The sequence below is a fragment of the Amyelois transitella genome, chromosome 13 (assembly GCF_032362555.1).
Source record: "Amyelois transitella isolate CPQ chromosome 13, ilAmyTran1.1, whole genome shotgun sequence".
Lineage (NCBI taxonomy): Eukaryota > Metazoa > Arthropoda > Insecta > Lepidoptera > Pyralidae > Amyelois > Amyelois transitella.
This window is the reverse complement of record NC_083516.1, coordinates 6,022,726-6,036,207: the sequence shown is the minus strand read 5'-3', so window position 1 is coordinate 6,036,207 and position 13,482 is coordinate 6,022,726. Positions and strand designations below refer to the sequence as shown.

General features: G+C 34.3%; 1 protein-coding gene across 3 annotated transcripts; it reads left to right on the top strand.

Moving 5' to 3' along the window:
* The first annotated feature begins 102 nt into the window (after positions 1–102).
* LOC106132079 (uncharacterized) lies at positions 103–12,960 on the top strand. 3 transcript variants are annotated; one of them, XM_060947460.1, is made up of 5 exons: positions 103–230; positions 8,782–8,897; positions 9,832–9,996; positions 10,289–10,390; positions 12,468–12,960. In XM_060947460.1, exons 2-5 carry the CDS (start codon positions 8,808–8,810, stop codon positions 12,546–12,548), a joined length of 438 nt encoding a protein of 145 aa, XP_060803443.1. In that variant the 5' UTR covers positions 103–230; positions 8,782–8,807; the 3' UTR covers positions 12,549–12,960. The 3 variants fall into 3 exon arrangements, with proteins under 3 accessions (XP_060803443.1, XP_013186849.1, XP_060803444.1); XM_013331395.2 differs by lacking the exon at positions 103–230 and adding an exon at positions 5,625–5,760; XM_060947461.1 differs by lacking the exons at positions 103–230; positions 10,289–10,390 and adding an exon at positions 5,625–5,760.
* Positions 12,961–13,482: the final 522 nt, after the last annotated feature.

Sequence of the window (13,482 nt, the reverse complement as noted above, 5' to 3'; positions counted from 1 at the left end):
ATAGAAAGTAGTACATAAAATATTAAACCTTTGTTTAAGTGACACAGTCGAAGGTCTTTTTCGTATCAAGAAGAAGAAATAAATATGGATATTCTTCAATTTAAATTTCACCATGCCTATTTCTATAAACAGGGTCTATAGTCCTCAGACCCTACACTCCTCCTGGATAACAAACTCAGTAACATTTTGTTAAGTACGTTAGATTGTATTCAAGACTGGAATTATAATAAGTGAGTATTACTGAGGGTATATACTGAGGGTGACCTCAGTATAGTTTTATTATTCAGGCTTTTCTAAGCTTACTAGGTGGGTCCCAGTTTTGTGTAGTTTTAGAAACTAAGGCTTGGAAATAAAGATTTTCAATTATATAGGTACTTATATATTGAACGAGCAATATTGTGTGTATGTCCTCACGTTTTCAAAAATGGCTCTAATGATTACGTCTCCAACGATTTTGATGAAATTTGAAATATAGATGCAAACGATCGGTTTTAACGTCAAAGTAGCCAAGTTCGATCCTCAGTGTAGGTATAGTCCTATTTTTGTTTTTTAATTGTTATTATGGTTTTTCTGACGACTACCGAGCTCAGCTCGTTCACCCAGGTATATTTTAAAAATAAAAAGTTAAAAATCTAATAAAGAGTATGCGGTTGAAAACATTAGTTAAGAAGCCCACCCCACGAAGACCTTGTACGTACGTAGCCTTGACACCTTACCGATTTTTGTGAGCGACGAAGTGACGAGTGGACTAACTTGCTTAGGCGGTGGCACTTATCCCTAATTTGGAGGAAGATTCGGTGCCTGTTCCTCTCTGTGATTCTGGTTCAGCATGAACCGCGTCGCAAGTTAACTGCTTTCTTAGTGCAGTAACGTTTGGCAACTTATAAGTGGCGTGGGTTGAAAGAACTCATGCCATAAACTTCAGAGTGGTGTAATCATATCTATCTTGGCACCCCGATCTCAAAAGACGACGGTTTTGGTAATTAAAATAAGGGTCACATGCAAATCACCAGATCGGCAAGGGGTAACATACAAAAAATCAACCACCAGATGGACCGACCAAATCCACGTTGTAGTGGATGCACTTGCGCACATGTGTGCGAGGAAGGAGCCTTGAGGAAAGAAAGAATGGCGATAAATCGTTAAGTTAGTCATCAGACTGGATTGAATAACCACGACCACTCTGCCAAGAGTGTAGTGACTGAGAAGAAGTGCGATTGACTTCAATCCTCACCTAAAGGTTATCTAAGATAGCGCCCGCAATCTTTAAAAATTCCTATTCACCTTGCCATACATTGTTTATGGTGCTATGCTGGCTTGGTTTCTAAATGACAATAGGGCAGATCCATCTATGTTTTGAAGAGGTCTATCTCACTCTAAGCTTCCTCTGGACTATTGGTTCCACCATCAAGTTTCTTTACCTGGAAAGTTCAACAGTATCTATCTTTTACGGCGTAAACCGGATGTAAAGGATGGTCCTTAGCAGTATCTCTATTTAGTTTGTGGTCCTTAGTCTAACCATGCCAGAAATTTTAACTAACAATTTTCAGAATATCACCACTATCTTTAGCTTGTAGCTTCTTCCGCGTGATATTCCATACTCACTCGAGAAAAAGCGCACCTTTTTACGGGCTACCGAGATTTTTCAAGCCAGTTTAAATATATCTTATATCATTTTTGTAGGTCTCTTTTTAATTATGGTGGTTTCTAAGTGGGTTCTTATGTACAGATATTATATTAAATAAAATTTTACGATTCTGGATACTAAGTTAGTTCAGTTAACTCGTACAGTTGTATATTTTAAATCATAGATAGCGTTATTACATTTTAAAAATATTACATAGCATACAAATTTATTTTAATAATATAAAACACATCTAATAATATAAATAAATTTTATAGAATCCTTCTTTCTACTAATAATATAAATGCAAATTTCGTAAGGATGTGTGGATGTATGGATGTAAGTTTGTTTCTCTTTCAAGCAAAATCTTCCAGACGGATTTTAATGTCATCTGTTACACGGATAGAATATAACCTGGATTAACATAATAAATACAAACTTTTCATTTACTACCGAAATTCTGATGTAAGCGCAGCCCCTAACCAAGTGGTGATTGTGCAGACAGAAGGCACTATAAAGTAAATAAATTTACTGTAGGTTATCTGAATTTAGAATAAATAAGTGTATAAATAAGACGTTACACACAAATATAAATATGTTTGTCAAATAAAACCTTTTTACAAGTTACTAATATGTAAACTTTTCATTTACCATTCGAATTACATACACACACATATGTATTTAGGTAGCTGAATAGAATCCAGAACTACGTAGGTAGGTAATCACTATTTAATGCTTAGTAGCCGTTGAGTGGCCCAAATGATCAGGCTATAGCCCCCACGCTGGGCGACACGGCCGACACATTAGCGCAGCTGAGTTCCCTTGTCGCTTTTACGAGACCCGCCCACCCCGCCTATGTCGCGGGCTACTCGACCTCTTTATAACTGCCCATCCGATACACAAAACATTTCACACGTCCTTCGTACTGTAACATAGTTATAGTATTGATGACGAAACGAATATAGCTCGAGCATTCTCGACGTGACATTTTATTTTCCTGGGTTTTGTATATCACAATACAAATCTTATAGGTCACTGACTCATCCAAGAAGTCCATTGAAGATATGCTTTTTGGACAGTTGTTATTTTTTGCTGGTCCAGTAGAGAAGAATAACCGAAGCGTATTCCAATTGCTTGCAGCTCTTCTTGTTTAGATTGTAAAAGTCAATCAAAAGAAGGGCTTATAAATTTGGGATGATTTTAATTGTAACACGTTCTATGCAGAGATCATTCGCTGTATATTCGTAGAACACAAGCCGGTTTAGTTTCATTAAGTTTGTTTTTTATTGTTTGTTTGTTACAAACAAACAAACAATAACAATTTATAGCATATAAAAAAGAAATATAGCTAATTATTTTATTTGTTTGTATTATCACTTTACTTCACTATAATATTAGTTAAGAATATAAACAAATATTGTTAATTTTTTTCTCCTTGTTTTTATTTTTGTTGTTTGTTGTCTTTTTTTTCTCCTTTTTTTCTTGCTCGGGCTTATCCTGTAGCATCTTTTTTAAGAGATGAGATCGCATCTTGGCACTATCTCAATCTCAATTCCACTAAGCAATCAAGCCATCTAACTGAACGTAGATTTCGAGTTTTTACAAGAGTAAACTGCCTGAGAGATCCTCCGTAAGGAATAAATACCTACTTGATATGTATGTATGATGGACATTTATAAATACTATGTGACGCCATAATTCAAGACCCAATTTATCGAAGAACGATTGAATACCCTTTTATTAAAAAATATACGAGAAGAACTTCCAAGGTTCTTTAGATATTTACTATTCAGTTTCTAACATTAAAGTTTGCGAAAAAATTTGCTCCTGATTATTTGATTCGGGTATTTATTTATTTCTGGCAAATGAATTTAGCGCTGTCGTGTCGTCGTGGATAGACTACAAGGATATTTGTGCCTAGCTTGGTTAGGAAAACTTATGACTCGAATCGAATACGCTTAAAATGCGTGTATGCGCAGGTTCGAATCCCACCTCGGCCATGTACCAATGACTATTTTCGAAAGTTAATTAGTATGAACCTACGCTTTTACGGTTAGGGAAAACGGAGTGTGGAAACCTGCACATTCAGGAAACTGGATGAGTAACCATGATCTATCCAATACGGGTTAGGCTTACCTGCAAAGGTTGCGAAGGTCATATGGGAGTCGCTTCATGTAAAAACCTGACTAAACAATCCAGAGTCCATAGTCCTAAACCCCGGACTCCTCTCCAGAGCAGGAAGAAGAAGGTAAGCAAAATTTGTGTTGCCTTAATTTCAATTTTGATTTAGCGGCTTTATGTTTGCAAACAAAGACAATTTCCTCTTCCTACGAAGCAAACTCAACGGATTTCCTTTATAGAGTTCTGTTTCGATCTGGACCATATTACTATGTATTAATTGGACGTCCGTTATGTTTAATGTGTATTTATATATTACGCCAAATTAACGTTAATATAATCATGCGATTTGTAGAAACAAATTAACGATACTTGCATTGGAAATATTTTTGATCAAATATAATATTTTCTTTGTTAACAATCCGTGGGAATATTCGCCAAAGTGACATAGCCAATAAGGGATATACTTTCACGTGATTGCGTGGGTTACAACGAGTGTAACTATAATCCGCTCTGATAGCAGGTATTTATGGTTTAACTGCGGCATATCAACAAATGAATACTTTTCAATAACTCTATTATTGTGTGTGTGAACGACCTATATTTTATGAATTGGATAGATAATAATAGCGAACAATAATCCTGGATTATCAACAGAGAAAAACAGCTCTAATAACAAAAATGAAAAAGCTGTCTATAAATATGTTTTAATGATAATCGGAAATATTTAACTTGATTGAATTTGAAATCCTTTGACGCATAGTATTTCTGGTGATGATTAATTAAAAATCAGTTGGTTATAATGAAGATCAATTCGTTAACTCGCTGATCTATTAAGATAAAAGACTTAGACATTTTAATACAACACTGTGAAATATTTTAGTAAAGTTTTTGCAATTACTGCAGGTCTGATACCAACCTACTTTATCGTCCCCTACGACGTTTATAGGAAGAGATGTAATCGTCGTACTTACACAAATGAAATATTGTCTTATACTTGCGTATGTATTATTCACACGTATGAGTAATAAGGGCAATGTAAAGGACAAAAATGATGTCGACGTAAAGTGAAATTTAAACAAAAATACTTGCAAAATTAAATAGACCAAAGAATGTTGCATAAATCTTGGCTTAGAACTACTTCTGTATAGTAATTGAAATGAAAAACGTTAAGCCAAAGCTACAGCAGAAGACGCGCAATTTTTAATTTAAGTAATAATTTCTTTTTTAGATTTATATCTAGGATGCACTGCTATTAAGTTTTATTATAACTAGTTAATAACTACCTAGATACCGAACACAAACTGTTTTAAGGATGCATTTCAAAATTTTATGCTCTAAAATTGAAATTAAAACATTTTTTATTATGGCTGTTTTAAAACATTAATAATTTAATAAATGTAAATTCCTAAAGAAATAATATTAAATTGCAATAAACTCAAAAGTTACCCATATCCTTTGTCCTGTGTATAGACGGCACAAATATCTAGACTATAATAAAACTTACATTATCACAAATAATAGATTTTTGGGCATGTCATTTATAAAAATTAGAATAATGAGCAAATGAGCTATATGAAAATAACGTTGGCTTTCCTGATTTAACTAGGTGTTGTCTTTAAATATTTATTTTATTTATCGAAATATTGTATTTGAATGCTCACACTAACATCGTTCGTTGTTCGTACTAATTTTAAGTTTTTCTCAGAAAATAAAATGTAAATTTGTTTGAGAAATAAATTTCTTTAACCATTCGCACGCTATTTGCCTTTTACCAACCTGACTTGAAAATTTAAACTTCAAACTAAAAAAACAATGTAAAATGAAAATTATTAGCCGATGAATGAAAATAGGGTACCGGCAGTAGGCCGTGGCGGCCGGGCTTATAAGGCGGGCGGGCGGCGTCGCTCGCATAAACAAGTGGCCGCCGCCGAGCGCTCCGCACTTGCCACCTCGCTGCACCGGACGCGGAACTATCCTAATTGCAGTGTGACGCACTCTCTGGATTTGTTACTCTTGTAAGTATTGTACTTCGTTTTTTTTAATACTTTACGTGCACTTTATACCTTTTTTGTGCAATTAAAGTATTAAATAAATAATGATATAACTGGTTGTGACTTTACAAGGTGGTGACAATTTTTTACTTGGGACTTTAACAAGCGTATACCTACTACTACCAAATAACCATTTTATAATTTATTGTCATACATACACATAAACTTCCATAAGTTGTGTTCGGTTTTTAAGGTACTTATTTTATTTTAAAGCATCTTAATGAATTACCTAGCACTTTTTTCAAATACCGTTACCGTTGTATTTCTACTTCCTGCTTTAATGCCAGGAAACATAACTTTTATTCTTTATGCCCTAATTTCGATTTTAAAATTAATCTCAATTGAATAAGTATCACCCACGGGTAAATGCGGGAGTTTCCATCCTTATATAGAAGATATGTATAAATTAAGATCTCACCACAATTGTCCTAAAATACAATTCGGTTACTTCTATTATAAGCCTTCCTAACTGTTATCACGTGGTTTTACAGCATTTGTTCAGTGTTAATATTTCAGTCGATGTGAGTAATTTATCTTGATCACTGTATCAAAATAGAACTGGTATTCCAGCACTTAAACTAACAACAAAAATGTCTAGCTACAAGTGAACGGCCTTGTGACGCGTTTTAATCGGGTGTAGCCATATGCAAGCTTTTAGAGATTGCAATCTAACTAATTGAGACCTGTCAATTTCCACAATAGGAAAAACAACGTTGCGCCTTTATGATTTTTGTAGTGCCTGTGGCGGCTACATCTCATATTAGCTGATTACTTTTCAATGAGAAAGATGGAATAAAGAAATATTAACTGTTGAATATTAAAAAAGAAAATTCTAAAAGTTGTATGACTTGATGAATGAAAATGAAATAGGTAAGTAACATTTACATCCGATATAGAATGAATGGGTTTAAATTAGTCGTTTCCCGCCGTTTTGCTTATATCACTTTCCAACTCTTCAAATGCCTCCGCGCAAAATCACATCAATCTTGCTTGCCCTGTTTCGACATAAAAGTCTGACAAAAATACACACAATATCATATTTGTAATATAAGTATTAATGTATGAATTTGATCTTGTAAAGTGTTAATACATGAAAATTAGTAAATACCATACAGATATGAACCATGGTCTATCAAAGTATATCAGGGATCGAACCTGGGGCCTTGTAACTCAAAATAAAATACGTCCCATTTCATCAAAGATTGTTGGTCGAAGTATAGGTACTATGGATTCTAATTTTGTGGGTTCGTAACTAACGATTAGAGATATGTAGCATACATATGATACATGTGTATTTCAAATATCTTGACAACAAAAACGTTATCATTAAAAAAAAAACTAGAATAGTATATTGTCTTCTCACTCGTTAATTCAAACTACCTTTTTCTACTAACACTTCCACTGTCTATATTTTTCTTTGAATAATCAAACGCGAAACTTTTTGAGGATAAAATATTTACATAGGGTTGAAAGAGCAATTTATCACGAAAAATTACTTTGCGGATTTTGATAAATTACTTATATGTAGAGCAACCTCAGATCGTCTTACTTGGCGCTAAAAGGAGCCCAAATATGTAGGGTCATGAACTTCGTTAATGCAGGAACTTCTTAAGTGAGCCCACTCATAGAGACAGAGAATTACACGACGATTTTTTTAATAGTGCACTTAGTCCGTTCTGTACAAAGCTTTTTATTTATTTTTAGATTACTGCTATGTTAAAAGAATAAAAAAATTATGTATGATGAATGCGCAAGATTCTTCATCTGTTCGATGTTAAAGAAATATTTTTTTTTCTGAAAATTCCCATACCAATTGAGACGCAACAAGAACTTTGATTAGCGCGAATGGAGCAGCGGCCAGCTTGTACATTATCAGCGTAAAAAAAAAAATATTACCCGGAATTTAAAACAAAATAATCCACTGTATATAAAGAGGTGCTTTCGTTTTATAACATAAATTGTAATAGTACTGACGAAGTAAATTTTCTCTCGAAGGAATGATGAGAAAATTGTTTTACTTTATTGAAAAAGATATGTTATCGGATCGTGGACTTAAACTATGTCGTCGTGATGTCAGGAGAGCTCAAACAGATATGTAGGCTCAACACGTGTGATCCCTCGTAAATACATTGACGACGTTATCTTATTTTCCCAATTTCTAATACGCGTTTAGCTGTTAGACAGCACAATGAAAGTAGTTTATTCACAAGTGATGCACTAGTCTTTATGTACTTACGTACAATAACAGTCCGAAAGAGAAAAGTGGCCCCCGTATTTAGTTAAAAATCCTTTTAGGGTTCAATTTTATCTGCCCCCGACTATACATACCGAAAATAAGTGGGACAAATTCTAATTTACAAAATTGCAACAAATTGAATCAATGCCTACGAGTATATTTGTTACGAGCGGCGTAGCATCTGCTACAAAAATCGTAGCGTACTACGATTACCGTAGCAATTCTACAAAGATCGTAGCGTTCTACGATTGTCGTAGCCGTTAGTGCAAAGATCGTAGCATACTACAAGAGTCGTAGCGATTGCTACAAAGATACTACGAATGTACTACGAGCATTTCTACAATATTTCCCAGTTCATTCGCAGTGCTTGCACATCAACTCTTGAGCATTTTCTTGTAAATGAGAAGTGTTGAATGGACACATTAAATAGCTGTTACTTGATCGCTTCCCAAGAGATTTGTAGATTTGTAGTTGTCTTTGTAGTAGTATGCATGCCACTTCCATTAGCCAACGGGCCAATTCCGGTATATTGTGTACTACCTGTGTGTTTCTAATCTCACACCATTTCTTGACCCTATACAAAATGTCTATACTTTCCTTTTAGTTCTGTATTATGCATTCCCTATTCCAGGGAGGCTGGCATTACTCATTTCCTATTAAAGGGTTATTTCATAAGGGGGGTTATAATAAATCAAAGGGGTATTTCCCTTTAATAGGAAATGAGTAATGCAGATGATGATGTATCGCAGGTGTGCCGTGTGATGAGCAGCCGAAGATGATGTGTGGCTCGGTTCCGCTGCTGCTGGTGGCGCTGACCACGGCCCTCGCCGCGCCCTCGCCCGCCTTCCACGATTCGGATAACTCGGTAACTTGTACACGTTAGCCTCATAGTCTACACATTTTATGTTATAAATGGTCTAATAGAAGTGAAGACGCGGTAAACTGAATAAAATTGGAAAGTAGAAGAAGCGGACTCGAAGCTCAGTGGCGTAGGGTGCAACTAGGAACACGCCGAGATGAGAGAGAGAGATATATTAATTATTTAAGGTTATTTATGAAATCGAAATTGGTACATAGAATTAAAAAAAAACATTTCTCAAAAATTAACTTATTTAATTGAATAAACATTGGTTGGGATGTAAATATTTTGTAGTCGTATTTGACGTAAAATTGTGTCCCTCGTAAAATTCCTGGTATCGGCGCTAACGATAGCCCACGCCAAAGTATTTGGATACCTATGACATTTAATTTGTTTACTGCGTGACGCACCCCCTTTCTGCTAAGAAATAGCATTAAATTATTTCGAGGTAACTCCAATTATATGATGTCACAATCATAAAACGAAGTTTCAGTTTATCGAATGTTCAATATTGATTTCGTTATATGACTCGTGATGAATGATACGAGCTTTAAAAGTCAACTTCCTAAAATAAAATGCATATACTATAAGTGTAAAGCTAGAAAACTAATTAAAATATAATATGATAAAATTAGGAATGTTTTGGAACTTGAACTTACACTATGTTTATTATGCATTTTTGACTCAATCAACATGTTTTAATTATGTATAATGAAATAATTTTGAAGAGTACGGTTTTTAACACAAGCAAAAGCATCTTATTTTGCTTGGAAAATAATTGCAACCTGCTTTGAGTATCTTCCTAATTGTAAACCTGTGGAACAACCACATTAAAAAAATACTTTAAATCTGCCTATTCTATTGTACCACACAGAGAGTATTTTTAATTTTATTAAATTTTTAAGAAAATTTTTACACAAATGAAATCAAATTTTTGTAGGAACAGATAATAGTCCCGCAGAAGCGAGCCGCCCTGGTGCTGGACCGGCTGCTGATCGCGCTGCAGAAGGCTCTGCACGAGGACAGCCAGCAGAAGGCCGCGCCCAGCAGAGAGTGGCCCCGCACCGAGCCGCTGAGGATCAACATGGATAACGATGGGGACATGGTAAATATCTTTGATATTGCTTTCACTTTGTATCGGTAGAAGATAAAGAAAAACAGTCACTACTAAAAAGGCTTGTCAAAAGAGTTCAATAAATATTGTAGCCATTTAAAATTGTTTATTTTCTATTAAAACTCACTCATCAAAATCTATTTTGGTGGTTAATAAACATAGTTTGACAATACATAACCTTATGCTTTTATTTAAAATTTTAATTACCACGGGTTCGGAATCGTCAGTTCTTAATAAATGTAATGTGGAGGTAACTAAGTGTACGGTGGTGGTCGCGTTGCAGAGGGATCATTACGAGGAGGTCCGGCCGCTGAGTTTTGATCTGTACGAGCCCGTCATCGCGCCCACCCCGCCGGCGCCCAGGCATAGCGACAGTGTAGACACGGTGACTATGGCTTCATATCTCAATTACCTGTTTAAATGGCATACCAGAGTTATCACGCACGTAAAATTAAAGCTTTGAATAGAGTGAATAAGTGAAAGAAACTTTTTTTTTATTACTTAATTAAATGCTGTATTCGATATAAAGAAAGAGTTATTCACGTGCTTCTGATAGTCTTTATTTTAATGTTAAAATTAACGTGGCAACTTAAAACAAACTTTACTCTTACAACCAAAATATATAGATTGTCTTTCTTCGTTTGATATGTTATATTTATTTATTATATATACCTATAATATTTCTGTTGCGCGCTGCTTCCACTTATCGTCATTGCTTATAATATTCTGAAAATCTTAATTGGGTTACTCATAGGTAATTTATATAGTATTTATATGAAATCAATTTAATAGTGCATTTGAATAAATTTGAATAAAATAATAACTGTTAAAAACAATAGATTTTGAAGAGTGAGTTAAATTGTAATTATTTAGAACATAAATTTCATAATGTGAGAAAATTACATACATACATAAAATCACGCCTCTTTCCCGGAGGGGTAGGCAGAGACTACCTCTTTCCACTTGCCACGATCTCTGCATACTTCTTTCGCTTCGTGAGAAAATTATCTACGATTTTTTGCTATTTTCGATTCGAAACTTGGCTTAGGCACTGCCGTGTGCCTTGATATTAGAAAATCAAAATTAGGGCACCACTTGGCCCTTGAAAGCTTTCCCGTCTGTTTGTCTTGTACCAAAAACTCATCTCACAAAACTTATTATACAAGTTTAATTAACGCTGTCCATTTACGGATTAGATTATTGACAACAAGATCTTAAACCATTATTTGAATTTTGAATTACAGTCGTCTTAACCTTATTTCCCTTGTGTACTGTAACTATGCTGTAAAATTGAAATTCTTATCTTTTGATTACGTGTTAATCTTAATAAAAAATATAAGCAGTGCGGGTGTTAAAGAGACTATTGGAAATGTTCTGGAGGGGATAAGACAAAGCCTTTGGATTTCTCCTTTCTCATAGTGACAGGTTGTTAACTTATCACCTACAAGAGGCATTCCAAGTTTATAAGTCTATTCCTTAGTAGCTTTTTATGACATCCATGGAAAAGATGTGAAGTGATTCTATTCTATAGTACTCACGGAACAAACGGAACTCTTGGTATGGTTGATACTATATCTTACTCTTGGTACATTCAATAACATAAAGAATGTGATGCATTTTCGTATTACCTGCGAATAGCCTATGATTTGTGAATCGTAAGTTGCGGTTTGTATAAAAATATAACACAACTTACAACGTATTTAATGTTTATGTACTCCGAGAGCTTACATCAAACAAACAAAAACATTCCGCATAGGTTTTCCCCTTTTATAAATGCACGATCTTTCAAAGCAAGCACAAACATTACATGGTAAACTTCTGTAAATTGAGCATTTTGTAGTTTTGTAGTACAGAGTTAATAGTATGACAGGTAAATTGTTGAAAGTTCGGTATGCTGGTTCACTTCACGCTAGCATGTCGCGCTATGGATATGTACTGCTTCTAATGACTGGTTATTTACTTTTTATTTTATAGCAAGTCATTATCAGAAATAGAAAATTCATCTTATTTAAAAAAAACTTACGGCGAAATCAAATATAATTTTGAGTGTTTAATTAATTTCTAATATTTATTACATACGAGAGAGAGTTATGGAATTTAAAAAGTTATTGAATTAACACAATACACTGAAAGGTATCATCTTATTTTTAATCGTGTGCAATATTGTGAGGATTTTATTTAAAAGGAATTACAGTAATTTTTAGCGTGCAATGACAAATAGGGTCTTTGGAGCTTCACTCTTCCACTCATATTATCTTTCTGTGTTGCATTCACTAGATGCGAGTAATATTATATAATACAAAGGTTACGGAGGTCAGACGAGAGTCGCTTCGTGTAAAAACCGGGGTAATTAATAAAGGGTCGTGGTTAAAGGCGCACTTCTGGCTCCTCTCGAAAGTGGTGAGGATGCAAACGATACTAAAACCATGACGATAATAAGTTTACTATTTGCGTTGTTTCAGAGCGGCCTGCAGCGGCGCGGACAAGGCGGCGGGCGCGGCCGCGTCCTGCGTTGCTATTTTAACGCGGTCACCTGCTTCTGAAACTTTAGAAGATTATTTTCGCCGGCTCCTTGTTTTCTGATTTGATTGTTTACTTAATTTGAAATGAGTTTAATTTTTTAAGTCTAAACCTGTTTTCTCGAAAGTCTAGTTCAATATTTTAGCCGCAGTTGCGCTATTTTTAAGACTTTTTCCAGTATTTATTATAGGCATATTTCTTAACTTGTTTTATGGAAACAGTTTTGTTTTAAAAGTTGAAGATGATACAAAAGTAACTTTGCAATGTTTTTAAATGAGTTCCATGATGATGCATTGAAACAATATTTAGGTGTATCCAGTAAACTTATTCTCTAACTTCAACTATTAATAAGTGTGATCAAACTTGACCATAATTCCTTTACGTTACTACTATAGGTTGTTTCGATATTTGTAAATTCATGGCCATTTCGGCCAATTCGTGGCCATTATCAAGCTTTTAAGTTTCGATTACATACTACTTATGATAAATATATTAAATAATGTTTTACAAATTAAGTCTATTTATTATTTATCCCCGGAAACTAAAGGTTTGAGGCACTTATCTGTTAAATAAACCGATTACAACGGAACGTTATTGTTGTAAAAATAAATAGTTTTCTATTTAGAAAATGAAATACTGGTTGTACCATGAGTATCGGTAAATAAATAATGTAATGTATTATGTAACTTAGGAAAATCAATAAAACATGACCGCATTCACAATCTATACTTGTACGTGGCCGTAGTGATATTCGACCCCATTAATCTCTTCTTTGATGACGTCATTACGAAAATAAAAAGCTCGATTCGAGGATATTTTTTTCAAATTTACCTTTAATTAATTTTGTCTTTAAAAATTAAGTGGAAACATAATAATTGATATCTTGTATCTAAAACTTGTTTTTCCAAAGGTACAAATAAAAGTATTGTATTGTCATTGGCGACTTTTTTGCTACAG